Source organism: Mytilus californianus, unplaced genomic scaffold (assembly GCF_021869535.1).
Source record: "Mytilus californianus isolate M0D057914Y unplaced genomic scaffold, xbMytCali1.0.p SCAF_10, whole genome shotgun sequence".
Taxonomy (NCBI): Eukaryota; Metazoa; Mollusca; class Bivalvia; order Mytilida; family Mytilidae; genus Mytilus; species Mytilus californianus.
This window is the reverse complement of record NW_026262582.1, coordinates 20449300-20475697: the sequence shown is the minus strand read 5'-3', so window position 1 is coordinate 20475697 and position 26398 is coordinate 20449300. Positions and strand designations below refer to the sequence as shown.

General features: G+C 32.0%; 1 protein-coding gene across 2 annotated transcripts; it reads right to left on the bottom strand.

Annotated features, from left to right (window-relative positions):
- Positions 1-303: 303 nt before the first annotated feature.
- LOC127717745 (ankyrin repeat domain-containing protein 2-like) lies at positions 304-25023 on the bottom strand. 2 transcript variants are annotated; one of them, XM_052223538.1, is made up of 8 exons: positions 24917-25023; positions 22382-22612; positions 19776-19819; positions 17947-18033; positions 17457-17558; positions 17021-17119; positions 11287-11385; positions 304-556 (listed from the first exon to the last, which is right to left on the bottom strand). In XM_052223538.1, the coding sequence occupies exons 2-8, from the start codon at positions 22437-22439 to the stop codon at positions 530-532; spliced, it is 516 nt and encodes a 171-aa protein (XP_052079498.1). In that variant the 5' UTR covers positions 22440-22612; positions 24917-25023; the 3' UTR covers positions 304-529. The 2 variants fall into 2 exon arrangements, with proteins under 2 accessions (XP_052079498.1, XP_052079497.1); XM_052223537.1 differs by having other exon boundaries at positions 22382-22620; positions 24917-25015.
- Between the last annotated feature and the right edge of the window lie 1375 nt (positions 25024-26398).

The window sequence follows — 26398 nt, the reverse complement described above, 5'->3', positions numbered from 1 at the left end:
AGAAAAGGAAAAATTAACACTAATGAATAATATGCATCAGAAGCATTTTTCTTGATTTACCTTTCATTAAAACTCTCAATATCAAAATTTTGAAAGCCATCGATGTATAAACAACATTCTTTAGTCATGTTTGCAACTGTCAGTTAGGATTAAAAGTTCAACGTGTTTTATACTCCTTTCTCTAAATAGAACGTTTTCAATACAGTCGACATGTAAATTGAAAAAAAAACGAGTGATCACTGAATCAAATGTAGTTAAAACAAATCTGATAATGTGTTTTTAACGATTTTGAAATTTTTACCAAATGCTTGTGCGATGCACCTCAAAGTTGGTTTCAGACTATGCCCTTTACAAAACTTTGTGCTCCATTCTTCTAAAATGTCCTTGTTAAGTCTTACCAAATCCCTTTCATTTTGCCTATGGCTTATCTGCTCCCATGTCTGAAAATCCATTTCAAGTTCGATAAGGAACGGGAGGGAGTTTTTTCCAATCAAAGGGGCCAATCTGTCGATGTTTTCTTCTGTAGGTACTAGATCCCACTTCTCGGGCTCCGTTTCTGCATAGTTCAACGATAGATAACTTAAAGTATTTTTTAAGTTAATATTTAAGATTATCAACAACTAGATGCAAAAACATATACAATTTATATATGATATTTTAGTCTGGGAAACAGGTTATACTTATTATTCGGAATTGAAAAAGCTTTTAGTAACTACGAATTCTCTTAGATTGGCACTTTGCAAATGTGGACTTTTTGTATTTTTTAATTGTGTTCATACTTTGCGTCGATCTAATGTAGCAGGACCATTCCAACAGATTTTTACAGTACGTGCTTACTAGTATGTTGTGATGTATACCTGTCCCAGGCCTGATTAGGGGAGTGTTAAGAGCTCGCAAATATGTTTTACTCCGACATTTGTTATGTCTCTGGAGCCTGTGATTCAGTGTTTGTCGTTTGGTGCTGTCTAGCATGATTGCTTATTTTTTTTTATTATTAATGCTTTAACATTGATCAGAATGGTGATTCTCTCGTTTGAATTGTTTTAGGTTTTTTCATGTCAGGGCCTTACTATACGATATTGCGTTTGCTCCTTTTGGAAGGCCGAACAGTGACCTATAGTTGCGTTCAACCATATTAGTTTGTCTCTAGTGGATTGTTGATTTCATTGAATATTAATACATAAAAACAGCCCTATATGTCAATTACATAAGTTTTATATTAATTATTTGATCTGTATCATGATTTCCTTGTTTATCGTCAGTACTTATTTAGATACTCAAATCAATACAAGTTACGCTATGATGTAGCATTGGAGTACAAACCAAGCAACGAAATCTAACATTCTGAGAAACATAATCTTTATCATTGTCACTGAATGTATGAAGCACCCATTTCCGTCCTTTAGTCAGCACTTATATGCTCTGTGCTGACATGAAATATTATTGAGATGTTCATATATAAAAGTTAACTCTTTACAAAACATTGAGTTGTTGAACATATTAAGGAATTCATACTCCAAGAATATATTAGCTTATATATATTTGGCAAATATTTCAGAATTTCAATGCCCTTAAACTTCGTGCTTAATTTTACCTTTTTTTTCTTATTCGAGCTTCAATGAAGTTTTTGATGACGAAACGCATAAACGGCGTACCAAAAAAACAGCATGGTATCTTTTTTGAGTTTTTCTGACGGAAATTTTGATTACATTTAGGTAAGGTTGTTAAAAAATCAAAAGCTCTTCAATTATAAGTATGACTTAGAAAACACGTCATTCAAAACATTTTTGATTCGTCAATAAGCAAAATGCGGATGTGGATACACGAAACCTACCGAAATCCAAAAGGACCACCTTTGACAAGCTGTAAATCAAAACAAAATTATTGATGACCTTAACAGATATCATAAATTATAAAGGATTTATGAGAATTACTGGCATTTATTGAATATTTTAATAAAGATCAAATACAACAGTTATATATAAAAGAGGTTAAACAATACATACAGTGCGTTTGTTCATTAAAGCAGATTTACAACGCATGAGAATTATTTCCCTAGTTTAACATTGTGTCTGCTTTATGTTTTGCGTGGTTGTCTATATTGTTTTACTGTTTTCCTATTTTACTTACACTGACATTTTTTTACCATTTCAGCCGTAATTGTCTTAATTTGTTATTTCCAATAATGCCGTGTTGCAACATAATCATCATTATATCTAACACTAAAAAGGTTATTCTTAATTCATCCAACATATGTGTGTACCTTATTAGATTACCAAATATCGAAATTGCAGACAGTACGATGCAATGTACTGAAAGATTTGGCGAAATGTTCAATAATTATTGCGTTAGATATTTTGATAACCTTCGATTGAACCTGTTGCGAATGCTTATGTTTAAGGTCCTCACCTTCGGTTCGCTTAAATTGGTTATGTTGCTAGCATTTCTGCATTTTCTGGTCACTATCGACAAAGATGATAATGCAACCTACCGCGGAAAAATCAAACAAATGTAAGTTAGTTGAGAACAAAGTTGTTGTTTATTTTTGTTCTAAAAATATATTTACCTTGCAAAGTTTATGAACATTTCCTTTGTTCTGTTGCTTCTTTGATGTGTTTAAATGTCACCGCAAGCCTGTCCTTACATTGTCTCATCACTTCAAAATTCCATATTCTTAAATCATCTATCTCCTTTATTATATCTACGTCATCTGCCGATAGTCCTAAATATATTGCAAGTTCTCGTACGTCGTTTTTGCTGTATAATAATGACAATCGACGAAGATGTAGGTCTGAGGGTATCTCTTTCAAAAATTTATTATTTGTAACTGTTATAGAGAGAGTGCTTAGAAATCAAATACCAACATAACTATTATATAAATCATTCATCGTTACGTTCGACCTTGGTAGATTTCAGACCAAATTAAGTACCAGAGATGGTTTTGGTTGTTTAATTTAGACGAGACCGTTTTAGTATGAAATTTATAATGTGGTCTTGTGCCAGTACTTTTGCTCTATAAAAGAAGTCATGAGTCTTGGTAACCTTATAATGACACATGAAGAATATGCATCTATCAATTTGAAAATGATAAGTTGCCTTACGTTATGAAACAAAATCAAGCGTCAATGTCACAACATCGCACGTATACCTTTCTTCTGTTTATTTCTATAAAAAAAAAAACAATTACTTGTCAACAGATATGTCTGGAAATTATGTTGGTTTTTTATTTGTTTTGTTCTGGGCGTTCCAGAAGTAGACCCTGAAAACCCCAACGGACTCACAAACGCCATACACTGTTCTTTGTATTACTTTTTCTGTAACAATGACCAATCGAAATAACTGGACGTTAACGTTTCCTTGACAAATAATATTCGTTTGATACCACGTTTTGAAAAGACCAATAAAAAAAGAAGGAAGTTCATCACAATAAATCTTAAAAAAAGAAAACAATACCTGGACACCCCTATTCACAATTGTCTTCATCCTGATGAAAAAGAAAATATTTTTTTTCAGTCTTAAATTCATCATTTTACATTTGCGACATAAAGCAAGCACATCCACACTTCTTTAAAAAGTTAAGAAGAGGCCTAAATGAACATATCTATATTGAAATTTATATATGGTTAACATCAAAACACTTTATTAACATGTGGGATACACAACCAATCAGTAATGGTCATAAATACTTGTTTCACAGATGACGACGGATATGTTACGATTGTCGTAACCACAATACCATACTCTTTTCTTCGATTGTGACAACCGAATTAGACTCCTCACCGGGTGTGTACTTACATGAGCACGACGGGTATTTACATGAACACGAAGGGTGTCGCTAGTTGAGCAGGGCCTGCTTACTCTTCCGGAGCATCTGAGACCCCCCCCCTTTTTTTTTTTTGTTTATGTTCGTTTTGCTCAGTTTTTCGTTTTCTATGTTCTGTTTTGTGTACTGTTGTTTGTCTATTTGTCGGTTGTCATGGCATTGTAAGTTTTTTTTCGACTTATGAGTTTGAATAACCCTTGAGTATCTTTCGCCTCTCTTTTAAAACGTTTTATAATGCCCTTTGTACATTCTAGCCGGATCTCACCAGGTGTTGTTAACACTTGTTGATTAACATGTCAGTGTGCTTAACATAACTTGACCTTAGATATACATTTTTGAAATACTCATTGATCAGGTATATATATTTTCCGTTTCTTATGTTATTCTGAGACGGCATGAGTACTGGATTTAAACAGAAAAGAAATACATTTCAAGCATCTCAACGGAATAAAACATAATTATGAAATGCAAAACTACCAGAAAAATTTAAAATATGGAATGGTTTAATTGATATTTCTATATTTAGATAACCGTCACGGTGGTCTCATGGTAGCGTGTTCGCCTCGAATGAGTGAGGTCGAGGTTTCCAAACCCCGGCCGGGTCAAACTAAAGACTTTAAAATTGGTGTTTGTTGCTTCTCCGCTAAGCATGCGACGTTAAGGAGTAAGAGCAAAATCTGGCATCTCAGAGTCAGAATAATGTGTCCGGGTAAGGTGACATGTCTTCCAGCGGACTGTTACCTTGTGAACTAGCACGAAAAATATCCGATTCAGCGTGTCGGTCTAGTACAAATATTTATATTACATTAACATCGTCTCGTCCTGAATATACATATTAATCTGCCACTGGACGTTTAGAAGCCATCCATCATCAGCATCTATATCTAAAAAGATTTGTTATACAGTCAGCTATAACGAACATCATCTAGCAAATAAGCTTACCTTTCCTGATATCCATGACGAGATCGTGTGTAGTTTGTGTTCCATGCCATGAGAAGGACATGGCCATATTTTGTCAATTATGGCTAGTCTGTTGAATTGAAGAGTGCTTGGGTTATCTGGCGAATTACAACATATACTTGCATTAAAGGATGTAACATTGGTATGACACTTATCACTACTTGTTTTGATATACAATTGACTAATTTTCTCCAAGGCTGAAGTTAAACATTCTTTAATGCTTAGAGCCATGTCCGTCATTATAAGGGCGTTTGATCTAGCATGAACTAGACGGACAATTATCATTTCATCTTCGCATAGAATGTGTAGATCCATGGAAGGATAAAAAGTGAAAACCCCTGACTTATGGAACAGCATGTCCTCTTTTGGTATCTTCATATGTCTTCACTGCCAAGACGGATAAACAGTAACTTAAAAACCTACATGAAAGTGCAGGAGGTATCATCATGGATGACGAATGAAAGGCTATTGCAATGTTCCTTTGTAAAAAGCTAGCATACTGAAGATATCCAGAATCATCGCGTGCCCGTACCATGCTTGCAACATAGAAAAAATCAGAAGGTATACGTTTGTGGTCAGAGTCGTATCTTTTTGGTTCTACCAAGATATCAAGATGGTTCGTCACTTCTAATAAATAATCTTTGTTTTTTGTGAAATTTAAGATGTCTTTTTCCAAACTTCATGAATCATCTCTTTTGAAATCACCCCTTTCTTTTCCATTATATCCAACAATTTTTCTCTTTTCTGTTCTTCTTCGCAGAATTGCCTTGCTGTAACTATTGATTTGAAGGTATCAATGAGATGGGTTGGAGACAATATAATATGATTGTCCAATTTATGCTCATCAAAGTATAAAATCTTTCCAATTGAATGTTGAAACTTCAGAAATACCTTTAACTCTGTTTCGGTCAACGGTCTTATAGGCTGCAAAGAGTTTAATTTCTTTAGATGCTCAAGAGTTATAGGAGGAATGTCGTGTCTGACGAGCGATGCAAGTTCTAATTCTAATGAGATGAAGCACTTTGGCAGAAGTTTCCCCCATGTTGGTTGAGTTTTCGTTTCTCTGATTATAGTATGTTTAATCTTCGCCATTTTTGTGTCCTCTTTGTCTTTTGCGTTTACAAATATCTGATCTTCAATCACCAAATGTTTCATGATTGCCGTTTGTTCAAACATATGTTTGATTTCCGCAAATACTTCGTGTCGTCTCTGTTCAACTTCATTCTGCAAAACGTAAAGCGTAATAATTTTGTTTTAAGCCTGAATGAAAAAGCATCCTATTTTTCGCGTGAAATCGTTCAATCATGTAACAACTATAATTATTTTTTTAATTATGTATCAAACAGTTCTATTGCAATTTAAACATTGCCGGAAGTATCATGAACAAGACAAAAGAGAATATTTGAAATAATTTCTACAAGACAATTTAAAAACAGATAAAACAATAAATTGTGCCCAGAGAATACCTTGCTACGCTCATAATATTGCAATTTTAATATTCGATGGACCGCTTAATTTGGGTTAAAAATTGCATTCATGATGTTGAATACATTTTGAAAAGATCACATCAAAATGTACAAGTGTACTTATTTTCAAATTGTTTCGACTACTGTCTCATGGTAGGGTAACCAAAATGTAAAATGTTTATCATCCCTGTCACTAAAATTTAAACATGACACGGTACAGAATAGAATAACGGACAAATATACGAACCTGTTCATACACAAAAAGAAAAGAATCCCTCTACTTTAGCGCGTAAAATATTCCTGACTAATAGTCCACAAAAAAGGAAGCTTCAAACGAATTGAATTGAATTTACGACAGAGTTTTAACATACTTACAGGTTTTACTTGATCCTTGTGATTCAAAACAATCACAAGTTTTGGATAACCCAGAACACTTTCTCGGCAGTATGTAACAATTGTGATGATCCAGAACCGCAGGTTATCTGGAAATATTAAACACAAAATACAACAGACGAATAGGATTCAATTAATTTGACCTTATTCACTCCCTGAGTTAACTATATTATTCTGAATAACAAACATTAACAAGTTCCGTTCTTCCAAAATAGGACTTATCTATGATTGGTAGATACTGATCACATGGTTATTAAAATTTTTACTTCTTCCATCTTAAACAATATGTTAACTATAGACTCGTATTCTTGTGAAGAGTTTGCATTATCATCTTGGCATTTTCTATTTGTTATATTTAAGAGACTATTTACATCAATATATATTGAAAATAAATGTGTAATGTACACTGAATACCTTTAGCTGTTTTCAATCTACTCTTTCTTGGAAGATACTGATCAAACGGACAAAGTTCATTAAGTGTTTTGCTTCAATCTAATACAATCAAATAAAGAGCTCTGTGTGTTAATAATGTCTGATATGTTGAATAGAAAACATCCTGTCCTCCAAAATCCCAGATAATTATAGGTGCTATCTTCTTATTATGTAACTGTTTTTTTCCAACTCTAGAAGACTTCTCTAAAAATTGCTCTTTTGTGATTGACACTTTTACTTTTTGTTTACGCCAAAAAAGAGTTTCAGCCTACTAATCATTTTCGTTTTATTTACAGTGTCTATAAACAACTCATCGGGGATATCAGACTTCGAACAAGTATCAGCTTGGATGTTCCTTGAGGTGTGTATATGAAAAGGGGACCCAAATATTTCTTCGTCATTCGAAAGATCAGCATTTTCTTTTTCCGTACTAAGATCGTATTCTGCTGGGTCGTGCTGATTGCTTGATCTATCTGATGTTTTGTCATCATCATCTGATTTGCCTAATTGTCTATCTGAACTAACAGAATTGTGTTCTTTTCCACATATCCCAGAAGTATCATCGATGTCTTGCGTTATTTTGTTCTGTTCAAACATCTGATCTGGAGGCTGTATACTCACATTTTGGACAGGATTACCATGATTTACTGGTTCAGTTATAAATTTATGATGAAACTGGGTTATAACATGATCACATTCTGGAATAATGATATTATCAGAAGGCCGTTCTATAGCTACATCGGATGATAATAATTCATGTTTAAAATGTACTTCACTCTCAAACGATGTCCCGACCTATTTTCGAAATCTTAAAAGTTTAGATTTTCATTCAGGCTTACCATCAAGACAGTAAATATGGCAAAGAGAAAGTTTTGAATTTCTATAACATTGATACTTCAGTTTCGGTTTATAACTGTTTATATATTGTAATGTTTTTGTCCTTGTTGTTGGTGTTTTCATTATTCTGACATGAAACGTCAACAGGACCTATACACAATACAGTTCAACCAATCACAGAAAACCTTGACATTGTCAGTTGTACTTTTAAGACTTCAATATTTCAATTTTCTATGATAGTTTCCATACCAACACTTATGGCAAACAAGTCTGTTGTCATTTGCTTCCTGTTGATGTTTTTTTTTTTTATTGGCCTTTTTGAATTTTAATGAACGTTAATTTTGCAACATTCATATCATTCACAAGAAGTTAAAGATACTTAAATTAATATCAGGAATTGTATATATATAGATTTGCATTGTAAGTATGAACTTTGCTGTAGGAATTTTATGAAAAATTATGTGTAACGTCCTTAAGTGTCTTCATAATTAAAGTATTTAAAACATTATGATTGCTAACATAGTTAATGACACTTATGGTGGTTGGTTCTTCTCATTTGCAGGAATTTAATAAAAAGATGTAAGTCCACTCAATCGTATAACAGATAAGATGAGTAATAAAGGTAACATGTTGAAGATTTTTTATCTTTCGTGTAATATTCCAATGTTCAGATGAGAATTGTATTCAATTTGTCGCTTTCAATCATTTAGGTCTATGAGCTTACTGTGAATGCAAGCATTATTTGATGGCCAATTTAATTGTTTTTTAGTACCTACTATACATATATACGTGTTATAATTTGATGCCTTTCGTATTGTAATATTCATGTACATTATGTTGATCGAGTAAAAATGTGATGATTGAGATTTAAAACAAGATATTAAAGGCCACTTTATGAACCTGTCTACGAAAATACGCATTTAAGCTGGGTACTTCTTCAGTGATTGTTATCTGTACTTTTCATGTAGATATCATACTAAAATTAGGTGTTCAACTTTTATTTCATTAACTTATAATTTTGTCCTGAAATATGTATTTACAGTATTGTATATAGTTTGTCATGACATACCAACAATTGCTGCATGACAAAAATACACATTTTCAAAAACAGTGGAATGTTATCACCGGTTTGTTTTTATGATACTTGCAATAATTAATCTTCCAAATTACTGGAATCAATGCTGAAGTCAAACTATATTTTATCCGGAGAACAAGTCACTCTGTCGTGTATTGAATGAAACCAAACATCCGCCAAAAGTTAAGTTTTAAACTTTAAAAATATCAACTCAAATTCAAGAAAATATATTTAATGTTTCAGACGCCATCGCTTTGAAAATAATTTGGGACACATGACGCAACCAGGACTTGTTTGACCGTTCAGGATTGTATTACAAATGACCAGGAATAGTTTCTACATGATTCCTTCTTTTCTCGTTCTAGTTTAAAATTATATATGAAATTGATAAGCTTTATTTTGAGTTAGCAACTCAATATATGTCGATAAGCAGAGCAAGAACGTCATAATTTTTCTATCGCATTCGAGTTCATTATGTTTTGGTTGGGTCGTGTGGCTTGTCTGGTGTATTCAAGGTTTTCTGTATAATTTTGTTTGATTGTTTGTTTTGCTTATTTGTTTTTTTCCTTTTATGTTCGCATTGAATTGTATGCCTTTTTTGGTAATGATTTTCTGTACCACTTGGATGTCTTCATTTTTATAAAACAAATCGTCAATTATCTATATTTGCAAGTCAGTCAATTGATATTTACGAAATGAAACAGATCAAAATGGTTCATTCAATGTCAACCTTGAAACACATGTCAAAATGTTAACATATATGTTGTACATGAATATGTATTGTTACGTCACATTAAATGTATATCGAAAACGTTTCGAATAATAAACCACAAAATGTTCTGTACGGATACGAGTATAATCATTATCAGTAATAAGTAAGTAGATTTTAAACAATCACGAGTTGGTTGACAGTTAAGGAATGTATATTCACAGATGACGACGGATAAGCTCCAATTTTCGTAACTACAATCTTGTTCCCCTTCCCCTGAATGTGACCTACCGAAATAAACATATCACCGGGATTGTACATACATCTACATGAGCAACACGACTGTCCCATATGTGAAGCAGGATCTGCTTACCCTTCCGGAGCACCTGAGATCACCCCTAGTTTTTGTTCGGGTTCGAGTTGCTAAGTTTTTAGTTTTCTATGTTGTTTTGTGTACTGTTGTTTGTCTGTTTGTCTGTTTTCATTTTTAGCCATAGCGTTTATTTTCGACTTATTAGTTTGAATGTCCTTTTGGTATCCCTTGCCTTTTTTTCAGAATACCAAATTATCGTATTTTATTTCAAATTTTGACAATTTATCTACCACTTACCACAGCCTGTATATTCAGATCAACTGCACTCGAAATAAGTAAATGTACGGTTTTTGTTCTCTGAAATATCACAGCAACATGCAGTGCAGTATTACCTTGCTGGATAAGGAAAGACGATTATTCTTTAATGTAGTGGAGTATAACAAATAAAGAAACTTATGACACGAAAAGAACAGACGTGAAGTAAAGTAGTAACGCAATATGAGTCATGCCGATATTTGATATCAAATATCGATTGGAAAACATTTCATAAGATATCTCCTGAAACAGGAATACAAAAAAAGAACATTTTGCTTAGTACAACTTTATTTTAGAATTCAAAATTTATTACAACTGCCTCATATAATTATTTGGATCAGTAATACAAGCGACAAAGACTATATTTGAACAAAAACAAAACAAAGCTTAACACTTTAACTGGTCAAAAAGAGGTAGAAGACAAAAAGGGCACTCCAAAACCAATATAAAAAAAGGAAACGCCTTTATCTCCAGAGCATCGATTATTCGAGTTGTCATTTCCAAGAAAATTACACTTGGTGATTTTGAACCATATATCACTAGTTTATATAATGTGTAAAAAGTAAAATCACAAAAATTCTGAACTCCGAGGAAAATTCAAAAAGGAAAGACCAAAATCAAATGGCAAAATCAAAAGCTCAAACACATCAAACGAATGGATAACAACTGTCATATTCCTGACTTGTAAAGATGTCTATCATTAAATGGTCACACTGGTTTCATTTCGTTTTGACATCATTTGATTGTAATTCACCTGATACAGGTCCAATAAGCGTTTGGTGAAGCAAGGATGTATAGTTTTCTGTTATCTGACCAATACTTCACATAATACAAGATATCGTGATAAGCAAAAGTCTTGCCCTTTAAGTTGCAATATGAACCACCTCGCGGATTGAAAACATGAGACTGGTCATTAATTTAAATTCATTATTAGGTACGTGAAATGTGATATCTGTCATTTACCTTATCCTGTGTACAACACTTAATTCCACTGACAATTAACAGATGGATTATTTCTGTGTTTCCGATCCGAGCAGCATAATGAAGTGCAGTCGAACCATCCTTTATTAACATACATGTAACAATTATTACAATATTTTATGACAAATGAATAAACTGACGATATAAAGTTAAGTTAGATACCAGTATTGCACAATACGCGTAGAGTCAAGCCAGAAGTCGATATAAATTGTTGATTGAGAATCTTAGCATATACTAAATAACTTCATCATAAAGACACACAAGCCAGGAAGTATCATGACTGTGATTCAATACGCTTGCAGATCTGTATTTAACTATGATATATCCTAGTCTTAATTTATCGTTTTTTTAACACAAAGAAACAAGACTTATATATATTTTACATCACCAGTGATATTTATACACATTATATCTTAGTGACAAAAGAAAATAAAAAAGTTGTTTTCTTCTGATCGAGACTTGGTTTATATTTCATGTATGGAATTTTTATATTATCAAGATAACCTATGAAATTTTAAACTTTCGATGTTTTAATAGTTCTATATCACACTAAACGAAAACACATTACCAATTTGCGAAATCTTAAAAGTATAGAATTTTTTTTAGGCTTACCATCAAGACAGTAAATATGGCAAAGAGAAAGTTAGAATTTTCATAACATTGATACTGCAGTTTCGGTTTATAACTGTTTATGTATTGTAATGTTTTTGTCCTTGTTGTTGGTGTTTTCGTTATTCTGACATAGAACGTCAACTGGACCTATACACAAGACAGTACAACCAATCAAAGAAAAACCTCAGTTGTAATTTTAAGACTTCAATATTTTAATTTCTATGTTAGTTTTCATACCAACACTTATGACAAACAAGTCTATTTTCATTTGCTTCCTGTTGATGTTTCTTTTTTTATTGGCCTTTTTAAATTTTAATGAACGTTTATTTTACAACATTCATATCATTTACAAGAAGTTAAATATACTTAAATTGATATCAGGAATTGAAAATATATAGATTTGCATTGTAAGTATGATCTCTGCTGTAGAAATTTTATGAAAAAATTATGTGTAACGTCCATAAGTGTCTTCATAATTAAAGTATTTAAAACATTATGATTGTTAACATAGTTAAAGACACTTATTGAGGTTGGTTCTTTTCATTTGAAGGAATTTAATGAAAAGATGTAAGTCCACTCAATCGTTTAAAAAATCAGATCAGTAATAAAGGTAACACGTTGAAGATTTTTTAGCTTTCGTGTAATATTCCAATGTTCAGATGAGAATTGTATTCCATTTGTCGCTTTCAATCATTAAGGTCTATGAGTTTACTGTGAATGCAAGCATTATTATTTGATGGCCAATTTAATTGTGTTTTAGTACCTACTATACATATATACGTGTTATAATTTGATGCCTTTCTTATTGTAATATTCATGTACATTATGTTGATCGAGTAAAAATAGGCTGATTGAGATTTAAAACAAGATATTAAATGCCACTTGTAGGTTTATGAATCTGTCTAAGAAAATACTCTTTAAAACTGGGTACTCCTTCAGCGGTTGTTATCTGTACTTTTCATGTAGATATCATACAAAAATTAGGGGTTCAACTTTTATTTCATTAACTTATAAGTTTGTCCTGAAATATGTATTTACAGAATTGTATATAGTTTGTCATGACATACCAACAATTGCTGCATGACAAAAATATATTTTCAAAAACAGTGGAATGTTATCACCGGTTTGTTTTTATGATACTTGCAGTACTTGATCTTCAAAAATACTGAAATCAATACTGAAGTCAATCTACATTTTAGCCGGAGAACAAGTCACTCTGTCATGTATTGAGTGAAACAAAACATCCGTTAAAATGTAAGTGTTAAACTTTTGAAATATCAACTCAAATATATATTTAATGTTTCAGACGCCATTGGGACGAAGGACGCAATCAGGACTTGTTTGACAGTTCAGGAATGTATTACAAATAATCAGAATTATTTTCTACATGATTCCTTCTTTTATCGTTCTAGTTTACAATCATATATGAAATTGATAAGCTTTATTTTGAGTTAACAACTCAATATATGTCGATAAGCGGAGTAAGAACGTCATAATTTTTCTAAATCATTCTAGTACATTCTTATGTTTTGGTTGGGTTCGTGTTGCTTGTTTGGTGTATTCAAGGTTTTCTGTATAATTTTGTTTGATTGTTTGTTTTGTTTATTTATTATTTTTCCTTTTATGTTGGCATTGATTTGTATTCCTTTTTTCGTAATGATTTTCTGTACCACTTGGATGTCTTCATTTTAATAAAACAAATCGTCAATTATCTATTTTTGCAAGTTAGTCAATTGATATTAAGGAAATGAAACAGATCAAAATGGTTCATTCAATGTCAACCTTGAAACAAATATCAAAATGTTAAAATACATTTGTGTGCAGACCAAGCATTACATGTAGACGGGCGGAAAAATTAAACGCGGCGTTTACTCGCATGCACTTCATGTAAACGCCGCGTTAACTGTGCGTTAACTCCGAATTTCAGTAGACATAAAAAGTAAACGGGCGTTTACTTTCGCGTTTAGTTCCGCGTTAACATGAAAAAAAGCGGATCTTCTAAATTTTTAAAGAGTAAACGGGCGTTTACTTTCGCGTTTACTTCCGCTTAAACGTGAAAAAAGGCGCGTCTTTTATTTTCGTTGAAAGTAAACGCACGTTTACTGTTTGTAGTAAACGCGCGTTAACGCAGATTGTCATCGTATCCTGGACACATTGACATTAAATATCAAATGATAAGGTACATCAAAATTAAATGACCAACTGGTCATTTTCGATTGACATATTGACGATTACAGTTAATTAATAATGCTATTACACCTCTTTAATTAATTAAAAATTAATCATAGTAAATTTCTTTTTCTTCATAAATAAACAGTTCAAGCATGTCCTTCTTTTATTCAAATAATTTACTAATCATCACACAAATTCAACAGTTTTCACATTTCAGACTGGCTCAGAATAACTCAGAATAACTCTAAACCAAATTATTTGATCTCATTAACACCAAAACTGACCATATTTGCACTTTATCCAGTAAATCTATATAGCTGCATAGTAAATCAGTTATATTTTTTGATGTCAGGATGGACTGTAAAATACAAATGACAGCAATATTGGAACACAATGACTACAAAATTTTGTTCGCATCAATTTAGCGTGCCAGCATGTCCTATTTTTATTCAAAATATTGAAACGTAAACAAATATCAGTAGTTTTCATACCTCAGACTGACTCGTATAACACAATTATTTGTCCGCATCAACCAAAACAGACCATATTTGCACCTTAATATGTAAATCTTATTGTCTCATAGTAAAACAGTAATATTTTCATGTAAGGATGGATTGTATAATACAAATTATAGCAATATTGGAACACAATGACTACAAAATTTTGTTCGTATCAATTTAGAGTGCCAGCATGTCCACTTTTTATTCAAAATATTGAATCGTAAACTAATTTCAGTAGTTTTCATACCTCAGACTGACTCGTATAACAAAATTATTGGTCCGCATCAACCAAAACAGACCATATTTGCACTTTATTATGAAAATCTTATAGTCGCATAGTAAATCAGTAATATTTTTATGTCAGGACAGATTGTTTAATAAAGATGACAGCAATATTGGAACACAATGACTACAAAAAATTTTCCGCATCAATTTAGAGTACCAGCATGTCTCTTTTTATTCAAAATATTGAATCGTAAACAAATGTCAGTAGTTTTGATATCTCAGACTGACTCGAATAACAAAATTATTTGTCCTCATCAACCAAAACTGACCATATTTGCACTTTATTATGTAAATCTTATAGTCGCATAGTAAATCAGTAATATTTTTATGTCAGGACAGATTGTATAATAAAGATGACAGCAATATTAGAACACAATGACTACAAAATTTGGTCCACATCAATTTAGAGTGCCATCATTTCCTGTAATTTTATCCATAATAATGAACCGTCACTAAAGTCAGTAGTTCGTGATGGTTTGTATTTTAAACAAAACTATTTAACGGCATCATCCAACACTCACATGACTGATTTATATACGTTATAATGAAAAGTATGAGAAGTTCTCTTCTTGAAATAGTATACTGTTAATATATTATGTCAGTATGTAGGTTGATTGATTTTGTTTGTAGCCTAACGTCCAGGGGCAAATATTTCATTCATGTTCAGATCGAGTATATTTTTCGGACGTCCAAGATATCATTTATAATCGTTATGGATAAGTCTGTCTAAATTGACGAGATGGTACAAATGTACATTTTTATAAAACACTTTATTAATATCCCTATATACACTGTACAATTTTCGTTTGAACATTTGGCAAATCAGCATCTTAAATCATGTACATCCAAGGCAAACAAGGTGAATTACGATTAAAATTCCATGTATTAAATGAAAAGAGTTATATTTAGGAAGAGACGGTTAATAATGGGGAACGAAGCAACGTAAACCATGATGTTTATATCCCATCATATAAAAATATTTTTCCGATGTATTGGATAACCTTTCTTTCCGCCTCGATATTTGTACATGTAACTTTTGAAAAGAAAATATAGAAAATCTGCTACTCAGTAAAGTTATTGGAACTGATTTTTTGTAATTGATAAAAGTTAATATTTCGAATAAGAAGTGTTTTTGAATTGTTCTGGTTTGAAACACATATACGTAAAATATTAAGATAAAAGTCTTTTTAATAAAATAAATGTACAAATGAACACGAACTCCAGTTTATTTCTTAATTTACACAATCAGTTAACGCGAAAAGTAAACGCGCGTTTACTTTCAAGTGCACGTAAAAATACACTTGTGAAATCTGTAGTAAACGCCCGTTTACTTTTAAGTGCACGTAAAAATAAACTTGTGAAATCTGAAGTAAACGCCCGTTTACTACTGACTAAACGGACACAGAGTAAACGCCCGTTTACTCGGGTAGACATTAGAAATTTCCATTTTGACCGCGTTAACGTAATTATAGTAAACGCGCCTTTACTAGTAAACGCGAAAATTGACGTTAACTAACAAAATATGTGCACGCGGCGTAAACTTGCGTTTACTTTATATAATGCTTGGTCTGCACCCAACTGTACATGCTGTACATAAATATGTATTGTTTAGTAACATTAAATGTATATTTATGTACATTTGAATAATAAACCACACATTGGTCTGTACGGATACAAGTAAAATCATTATCCGATATAAGTAAGTAACTTTGAAACAACCACGAGTCGGTTGACAGTTAAGGAATGTATTTTTACAGAAGACGACGGATATGTTCCAATTTTCATAACTTCAATCTCGTCCAGTCCCCGGAATGTGACCTACCGAACTAAATATATCACCGGGTTTGTACATACATCTTCATGAGCAACACGACAGTCCCATATGTGAAGCAGGATCTGCTTACCTTTCCGGAGCGCCTTAGATCACCCCAGTTTTTGGTGGGGCTCGTGTTGCTCAGTGTTTACTTTCTATGTTGTGTTTTGTGTATTATTGTTTGTCTGATTGTCTTTTTCTATTTTAGCCATGGCGTTGTCAGTTTATTTTCGACTAATTAGTTTGAATGTCCCTTTGGTATCTTTCGCCTTTTTTTCAAAATACCAAATGATCGTATTTGATTTTAAATTTTGACAATTTATCTACCACTTACCACATCCTGTGTATTCAGATCAACTGCACTGGAAATAAGTAAATGTACGGTTTTTGTTCTCTGGAATATCACGGCAACGTGCAGTGCAGTATTACCTTGCTGGATAAGGAAAGATGTTTATTCTTTAATGTAGTGGAGAATGACAAATAAAGAAACTTATGACATGAAAAGAAAAGAAGTGAAGTAAAGTAGTAACGCAATATGAGTCAAGCATTTCATACATGTCATAAGAAGTTTTTCTCCTGATACAGGCATACAAAATAGAAGATTATGCTCAGTTCAACTTTATTTTAGAATTCAAAATTTATTACAACTGCCTCATATAATTATTTTGATCGGTATTACAAGCGACAAAGACTATATTTGAAGACACCATTGAGCTAATTATTAACTTCAATTCATTTTTATTACATTACATGTAATATCTGCCACTTACCTTACTTTGTGTATTAGGATTTATACCACAGGTAACTAAAAAACGGACGACTTTTGTGTTCTCTTTCCTTCCTGCAGCATAATGTAATGCAGTACAACCACCCTTCAAAAAGAAGCACCAATTGTTTTATTTCCAATCATAACTGACTTAACAAAAACTGGTGACATTGATGGAATAGGAGTAATTTAGTGTCTGTAGTAGACGTAGAGGCAAGTCAGTAAGCTAAAAATATCAAATATCTATTGATCGATTTTTACGAGAAAATGCGTTAGGCAATGTTTTTGTCCTTTGATTAATTGATAACATAAAAGCCCACGATGCAAGGTTTTCCCAAAGAAGTATTTCTACTTTTTTTTGCGTTTGAGAAACTATATTAAAATATTATTTTTTTAAGAATCACATAAAAATAATTCAAAACACAAATATAGTACATTTTAGGACATTCAAATTCAGATCTCCACTGTTATATTATGATATTCACCGAACTCACCAAATCTTGATAGAATATATTTGCTCCATCTTCTAAACACCTTTTTAATTTTTCTAAATCTCCAACCCGTGCAGCCTCTAGTAGATCCTTTATAATTTGAGTAAAATTTCATTAACATTGAGGGGAAAGAGTTTATCACACGTTTATCATTAACAGATGATATGACTTTGTTGCATAAAGCTCTCCAAATGCTTCGGTTTTTATACATACTTGGCTATTAAATAATAGGCTTTAAGCGTTCCAGATGAAGATAAATCCAGGAAAAGCGCTTCGGAAACATTAAATGCATCAAGTGTTGTTTTAATTTTTTTTTTTTTTAAAGCTTTATTTAATTTTGATCTATCGTAACGATCGTGTCTATGTGTATAACGACAGGTGCAACTAGTGAAGAATTGAAATGTTAAAACTTATGGAGCACCCCTTGCTTTTGGATGGATTCAATTAAAATAGTATTACATTCTTAACGGTTTGACTATCATTTTATTTGGTAATATAATACGCTCAAAAAATTGATATTGATAACATATTAAGTATGTGCCATCGCAACAATGAATATAAATATATGGCGATTATCTAAACATGCATGCATTAAAAGATTACTTATAGTCAACCATATATTAAATTGGTAAAATTATTTTTTAGGAAAGCAAAAATTAACTGAAAGTTTGGCTGAACGAGATAAAGGTTATAGTTATAGGGAGAAAAGTAGTATCAAATTGCTTTTACAGTTGAAACATAGCTCAAATATTTCCTTTTTTTTTACTTTAAAATTCAGTAAATTTACTTATTTAGTTTTGCAAAAAATATTTTTCTGCACTGCTAATTACGATTTTAATATGAAACTATTTTCAAGTACATCGGTCAATTTTACAGCAATAGTAGATAAGTATTGTATATCAAATGCTGTTGATAAATTTGAAGACTTCATAAATGAGTTAGGTTGAATGTTTATTGAAGACAACTGATTTGGTTTGAATGTTCATTGAAGAAGACAAATGAGTTGGGTTGAATGTTCACAAGAAAAGTAACTCGTCAACTGTACGAAGATAAACGATGTCTCAACCGACTTTTATAGATAGTTGCTTGGCGGTCTCCAAATGAATGCCACACGAATGTGTGTAATTAAAGGAACGTATCATTGAAATAAAGAGGATAAGAAATGATGTGTCTTACTCTTTAAGTACCCGCCTAGCAGTTTGATAATCATAGAAATTATCAAATATGATAAACAATCACCATCCTATATTGACAGTTTGTAAAACCGAAATTTTGCAAAAAGATGTAAAAAATGAAAACAACACGTTATAAATTATATGCGTCCAAGACGCTTCAGTCAGTTTGTCACTTCTTTAATTATAACTAAAAATTAATAATTACAGGCAAGTATAAGGAAAACAGCCATATCTTTGTTTTCTGTTTTTTTTTCTGGTTTCTTTTTTAGTGCCTTTTACTGTGATAACATGTGCACTTTGTAAACAAAATACCCCTTAATTACCCAAGTAGAAAACTGAAAGTATTATCGGTTATTATTAAAATGCTATAAATTTCGAAATCATTTGTATATTCACGCAACATACATGTATATTAAAAGATTTAAATCATTTAAACCAGACTATATGAAATTAACATCAGTAAACGCATATGCTATTAAGGACTTATTAATAAATTGTAGTCAAGGTTATATTTGGAAACAGAACAGAATTATGTGACTTTCAAATATTCTAAACTTTTCAATAAAATTTGGTTTCATACGGCAGGCTTTTAAAATAAATATGAATATTTCATATTCGGTAAAATCATGTTCTAATACACAGAAAAGACTATTTTACCTGACCATCTTGGCATCTTTCATCTACGTTCATTGTTAAAAGACCTGTAAAAAAATAATGTTGATGCACTATAGAAATGTCCCTTCCAAAAAGTTATATTCCCCTTTTTTCACTCATACTTTGTAGTAGATCACTATGGGTTTTCAATCAATTAGTGGTAACAATAGTTTACCGATTTTCATATCTCGCGAATCCAATCAAAACGTGATGAAACACGAAACCTTTTAAAGACTTGTATACACTCTATACTGAGCGAGAGAGTAGTTGCATTGACAAGGTAATCGTTTCCTGATATTCATGAATCAACCACTATGCCACGCAAATTCAGTCAAAATACCACATTGCAAATTGTACAAAGTCTGTAAATTTAAAATCAGACGACTAGTCTGATTTGGCTTTTATTTTTATTTTTCGGTGAAGACCACTGACAAGTCAGAATAAACCATGAAATGTATAGATAAGTTTAAATAATATGTACTGATTTCATCAGTTAATTTAATTTAAACGATATATTTGGTTTACAGTTTGATTCAGAAGAAACACCGACATAGCTAGATAATACAATTAATTATCTAATTACTACCACAATTTGATATTAATAAGTATTGTAATTTTCATTGTTATTAATAAATGTAATGTCAGTATTACAAATCTAATCTTGAATCAATCCTAATCCTAACTTATTTTTGGGAAATATTTTTTACAAATTCAAATGTGACGTCACTTTGTGTGTTTTTTCTAGAATTTCAAATGCGACGTCACTTTGTGCGTTGAGGCTTTGGCTAACTCGGCTGTGTATTTTTATGTGTTGGATTAAGTTGTGTTATGTAATGTATTCGTTTTTATTCTGTAGTTAGTCCCCACTTTGGTTTTATCATGTATATCTATTATATAGTCATTTTATAAAATTTACTGTTTGCAAAATTATAAATTATTCTAAATATAAGGATGTTCTTGTCCCAGGCAGAATACCCTGGCCGTGTTAGGCGCAACTTTTTGGAAGTTTTGGACCTCGGTGCTCTTCAGCTTTGTACTTGTTTTGGCTTTCAAACTTTTTTCATCTGAGCCTCACTGGTTGGTCTTGTGTGGACGAGACGCACGTCTGGCGTATTGAATTTGAAGCCTAGTACCTTTTGTGAGCTATCATTCGTGTGTTTTTTTGTCCTATATGTTCTCCGATTTATTTGTATTGTGGTCCTGTCATGTGATGTTGTCGTTTTGGTGTTGTGTTTGACGTTGCCATAAAAGCGGGAGGTTTGGCATGCCACAAAACCAGGTTCAACCCACCATTGTTTTCTTAAAATGTCCTGTACCAAGTCAGGAAAATGGCCATTGTTATATTATAGTTCGTTTCTGTGTGTGTCACATTTTAATGTTGTGTTTTTGTTGTGTCGTTGTTCTCCTCTTATATTTGATGCGTTTCCCACAGTTTTAGTTTGTAACCCGGATTTGATTTTATCTCTATCGATTGATGAGTTTCGAACAGCGGTATACTACTGTTGCCTTTATTTAATGCCAGCTTGAACTAATCTCACATGATACTTCTTAAAAGTTGGCACGCAGAGCTGTTACATTAAGGCTTACTTTTATCAAAATTTCGTACAATTGCCAAATGTTGTCATTTTAGCGGTATTTTTAACATTGCCATATAAGCGGGAGGTTTGGCTAGCCATAAAACGAAGTTCAATCCACCATTTAATCTTAAACGATGATTTTCATCTTAATTTCATCTGAAATGTCTGAACAATAGATTATTTAGTCATGTTGAGTCTTTTAGTAAATTTTCTGCGATATTTTCAGTACGGTTCACACAATTCGTTTGCAATCAATTCAGTACTGTTCAGTACCTTTTCAGACAATTCAGTGTGATGTTAATGTGACCATGTAAATAACAACTACGGAACAATCTGAACATATACTGAACAGATCTTCATTGAATGCTAGATACACTTTAGGTACAGCTGGCCGTTGACGGTCTTTGCATTACTGTCTAAATGCCTTCTGGTTTAAATCTCCCCCTTTCCCCCAAAAAAAAAACAAAAACAATCATCAAATCAAACACAACACAACATCAAAACATATCAACAAAATTACAGCAGCAAAAACACAACAAATAAAAACACAACAACAAAAAATACACCCAAAAAAACATAAACAAGTAGAGCGTTTGAGTTTTCAGTTATGATGTTGTTGTTTTTTCTTTGGGGGGGGGGGGGGGGGGGGTTCTAGGCTTGTTTTATCTTGAAAATCTTTCTAACATCTTAAAATCCATGCAACGTGACGTTTAAATCTTTCGGCATTTTTGATAAAAAAAAACATAATTAAACCTTAATTCACTTCAAATTATAAACGCAAAAATTAAATTGTACTTCTACTTGAAAATACTGATAAAAAAGGCTTATGTTTTTGAAAAATTGTTTCTGCTTAATTTATTTGAAAGCAAAACATGTATTTGTCCAGAATAATGATAAGGCTCGACAAAAGATTATTGGGCGGTGACGTAATATACCTAAACACAGAATCAGTAACTTCTTCTATATATGGAATCATTGACAGGGATACATTTCATTACATCAAAAAGAAAAAGAAAAGTACTTTTTTCTCACCTTTTCTAATGACGTTTAAAATTCCTGACTTTTTGTTCACACTATTCTTTTTTCCCATAGCCAATGAATTGTTTTGTCACATACTTTCACATATTTTCAAAGCATGAATTGGTCCAATGTTCTGTTACATAATAATAACAGAATAGTATACTGTTTATTTCTCCATTTTGTGTTTGGTATTCTTTCTAACAAAATCAATATTTTCTTCCATTATTCGTCTGCTGTAATCACCTACAATACTTAGGTTAAAGAACTTTGAATTGCAAATAAGCATACGGTGTATGGTTACAAATAGTCAAAAGACTGAGTTAAATGTAATGCACTTATCATCGAACGTTATTTTATAAAAATGTTATAGTTTGCAGTCTTTGACCAGGAGATAATTTAAATAAACGGGAGGTTGGCTAGCAATAAAACCAGGTTCAACCGATCATTTTTTCTTAAAATGTTCTGTACCTAGTTTGAAATATGGCAGTTGTTATCAGACAGTCCGTGTCTATGTATGCTGGCGTTAGTTTTTGTTGTTGTTCAGTATAATTGTTCCGTTGTTTTCCTCTTAGAGTTGATGTGTTTCCCTCGGTTTTAGTTTGTTACCCGGATTGTTTTTGTTTAATCGAATTATGACTATTGAACAGATGTATACTACTGTTGCCTTTTTGAGCATTACATTAAGTTTCTTTGGTGCGTTGTCACTTTGAGGTGCACATCTTGCTGTTACAATCCGCTTCTTTAATTTATATTTTTGATTTCAAACCAGACTGCAAGGACAATTTGAAAGATTCCTGGTTGCCTTTAACATTTATTCAGATATAATAACCATTTGACTTTATAAAAATATACTGTTGTTTTCTTTGCAATGTTTAACCATTTCCTAGATACTGAATACTATTTGCCAAAATTATATAATTACCAGGGAAAAACATGTGCAGCAATTGACGTTGGATGATCAAGTCTACGTTTTTTTTTTTTGTCAGTTTTTATGGACTTATCCCTTTTTGAATTTTCCTTGGAGATCGGTATTCTTGCTTCCTTAATACAACAAAAATTGCGTTATTTTAGTTCAATTATATCCATCTGAAAGACCACATCTTTATAAACATTTGTACGACTTTTAATGTATAAATTATCTAAATTTACAACAAAGTTTCATATTTCATTTTATAACTATTAAAGATGTATTAAGTAACTTTATGACGCAGTAAAAAATAATGAGAAAGTAGGTCGTTTTATGAGTGGATGACAATAATTTAAGACTGTCAGTTTTTAAAAAACAGAGAAAGGAGTGAATATGATGAATCCTAATCTATATTTCAAAGATGTATATCAGAAACGATGAAATCAGTCAAAATATATTAAGATTTTCGATAAAAGAAAAATAAATGTACGGTATTTTATGAGAAATTACAAATATGGAAAACAATATATATCAATCAATTCATAAAGTACAGCTTATTAAAACATTTCAGTTAGATCAGCATAAGGAATAATTTTCTAGTTTAGAAAAGAGTATTACCTCTTTTCTCTCGATATGGTATTCAATATATAACTCATGGGGTATACGTCATTTAGAAAGCAACCGAACGAATCAAAGATATACATGTTTATCGTGTTGTTGTTTCCCATATCTATCCCTATTGTCAATCAAATATTCGTGTCCTGTAGTACAACATTTGAGTGCAATTCACATGTTTTTGCAATAATTTTAAATTCTAAACAGGTATGCTCGTTACTAAACGTTTCAAAGGCGAACCATGTAAAACCTCACAATGCAAACCAAAATAATACACGGTCAACTTTGACTGACATGATTGATATGCTAGTTATAGTACGGTTATGAAATTCAAGAACTGTGAATCAACTTTATCGTTTATAACACCCAATTGTGAAGCATTTGGAACGTTGACTCAAAGATACATAGTTGAAAGGTATTGAAGAGATCTTTACAAGATTATACGTATTAGGTTTCAGGTTACTGTAAATTTTTCGGTTGCTTTCATTCTCGTGTTAAGATGTTTAGATTTGCACTTAAGACGTACAATCAGTACAGTATAATACGACCATTACATGCTAGACAGTGGCTGCTAGCTTTAGGCTAGTCTTTCTATTAACGTTCATTAAAATATAAAACACATAAAAACTGTTTGACTGCATACATGTTTAACCTGTTTTACAGCTATTCATTAGATCCCAACTTAATCTACAAAAAAATCTATAGAAGCAGCTTGCCCTTAAGTTCTTCCAAATAGAAAACGTGCTGATGGGCCCATTGTGATGGCTCCTAGAACTATTATCTAGTGTTTATTATTTCCTACTTTCTTTAGTGACTGTCTTTTCTATTCCTGTTTTTCACGTGTCATTTTATCCTCCAATAAAATGACATGAAAAATATATTTTCAAATTGAACTGTAAATAAATAGTTTTCAAAATATTTTTTATCAAAAGGTACTTTCTTCATTCATTCATTCAAACCTTATTGGCTGTATTTGTCGGAAAATCTGTTTTTAGATTTATGTCAAAGTATATTAAACTTCTTACCTCAGGTGGAAATCATGCTTAATATTAAGACACATCTTGGATGTGCCAGATCGAAAAGTATATAGTTCACAACTTAAACCGCCATTTCTATTCAGGAAATAGTTCAGTAAGGGGTATGTATGTACCTGTTCATTCAACTGAATCGAGTCGGTTGGTTTGAAATTCGATTTCAAACTTCTATTTTTAAACGAATTTGTAATTTTACGATATCTCAAAAAAAAGGAAACCCTTTAATATGTTATTGTATATGAAAACATTAACTATTGTAAGAATACAGTCATCTTTTCAATGAAAGAAAAAGGATCTGTGGTGTTCTTTTATCGTGTTTTAAGTATTAATAGCTTTTACGAACCAACTTGTTTTATGTCTTTATACTGTATTTGATTTGCTCATTGTTGAAGGCCGTACGGTGATTCATTGTTGCTAAAATCCAACTAATTTGGACTCATAGGGTTAGCTGTCTCATTGGCACTCATGCCACATCTCCTTTTTTTTACATTTCATCTCAAATTCCCTTCTGATTAAAAAGTTCTTTTCACTTTCAATTTTTGTTCAAGGTTTTTTTTTAATATTTCAAAAATTGCGACGGCAAAGGTCGTGTAAATTTCGCAAAAATTAAAAATATTGAATTATGTTCAATATCACTGCACAGAGAGTTAGTGCTAACGCACTTTTTTTGTGTTCCTCACTTTGAGGCGCATTAGGGATAATGATCCAGATTCAGGATTAGTTGTTATTGGCTTTGAACTTGTTTTTAAGTAACTACTACGAGTAATCTCATATCTGTACTTGTTGTCTTTTGTGTTTTTGTTAGGGTGTTTTTGTGCTTTGTATCAATCTGATGAGTTCAGCCCTTTTTAAGTAATTTTATGGTTTGTTCTAGTGTTGTACTGTTACATCACTGCCCCAGGTTAGGGAACGGTTGGCGCAGTAGAACATGCTTAACCTCGGCGCACTCTGTGTGTGCCTTTCCTAAGTCATGAGCCTGTAATTTACTGTGGCTATTGTGTGTTGCTATATATTATATTTGGTTATCGTTTATTGCTTTGAACATAAATATTGCCGATATTTTTCTCGTTTGATATTTGTTTTTTTCGGGGTCTATTGCTTAGTATGTAGTCAGGGTTTTGTTGACGGTCGTACTGTGACTTATAGGTGTACTTCTACGTTATCTTAGATAAAAGCCTAGAAAACAAAACATGGAAAACTTAAGACTGAGTAACACACACACCAAGTAAAATAGAGGGTGATCTCATGTGCTCCGGACGGGTAAACATATCCTGTTCAACATGAACATGTGTCACCCATCATGTTGATAGCATTAGATAAATCAATGAACTATTAATTGAGTGTTCTCCTTCAGTATATTGTCGATATAAATTGTAGAATAATCTGATAACTCTAAGGAAGTCTTCTGACGGCCTGAATTTGTTTTATTCATTTTGGTTAATTATATAGATTATGGCACATCATGCATGTCAT

Coding starts and splice junctions, on each gene's coding strand:
- LOC127717745 (XM_052223538.1), bottom strand. CDS start 22,439: ATGGGAAAAAAGAATAGTGTGAACAAAAAGTCAGGAATTTTAAACGTC. Junction 18,034..19,775: donor AAAGATGCCAAGATGGTCAG/GTAAAATAGTCT, acceptor CAAATTATAAAG/GATCTACTAGAGGCTGCACG. Junction 11,386..17,020: donor ATCTGAATACACAGGATGTG/GTAAGTGGTAGA, acceptor ATGTTAATAAAG/GATGGTTCGACTGCACTTCA.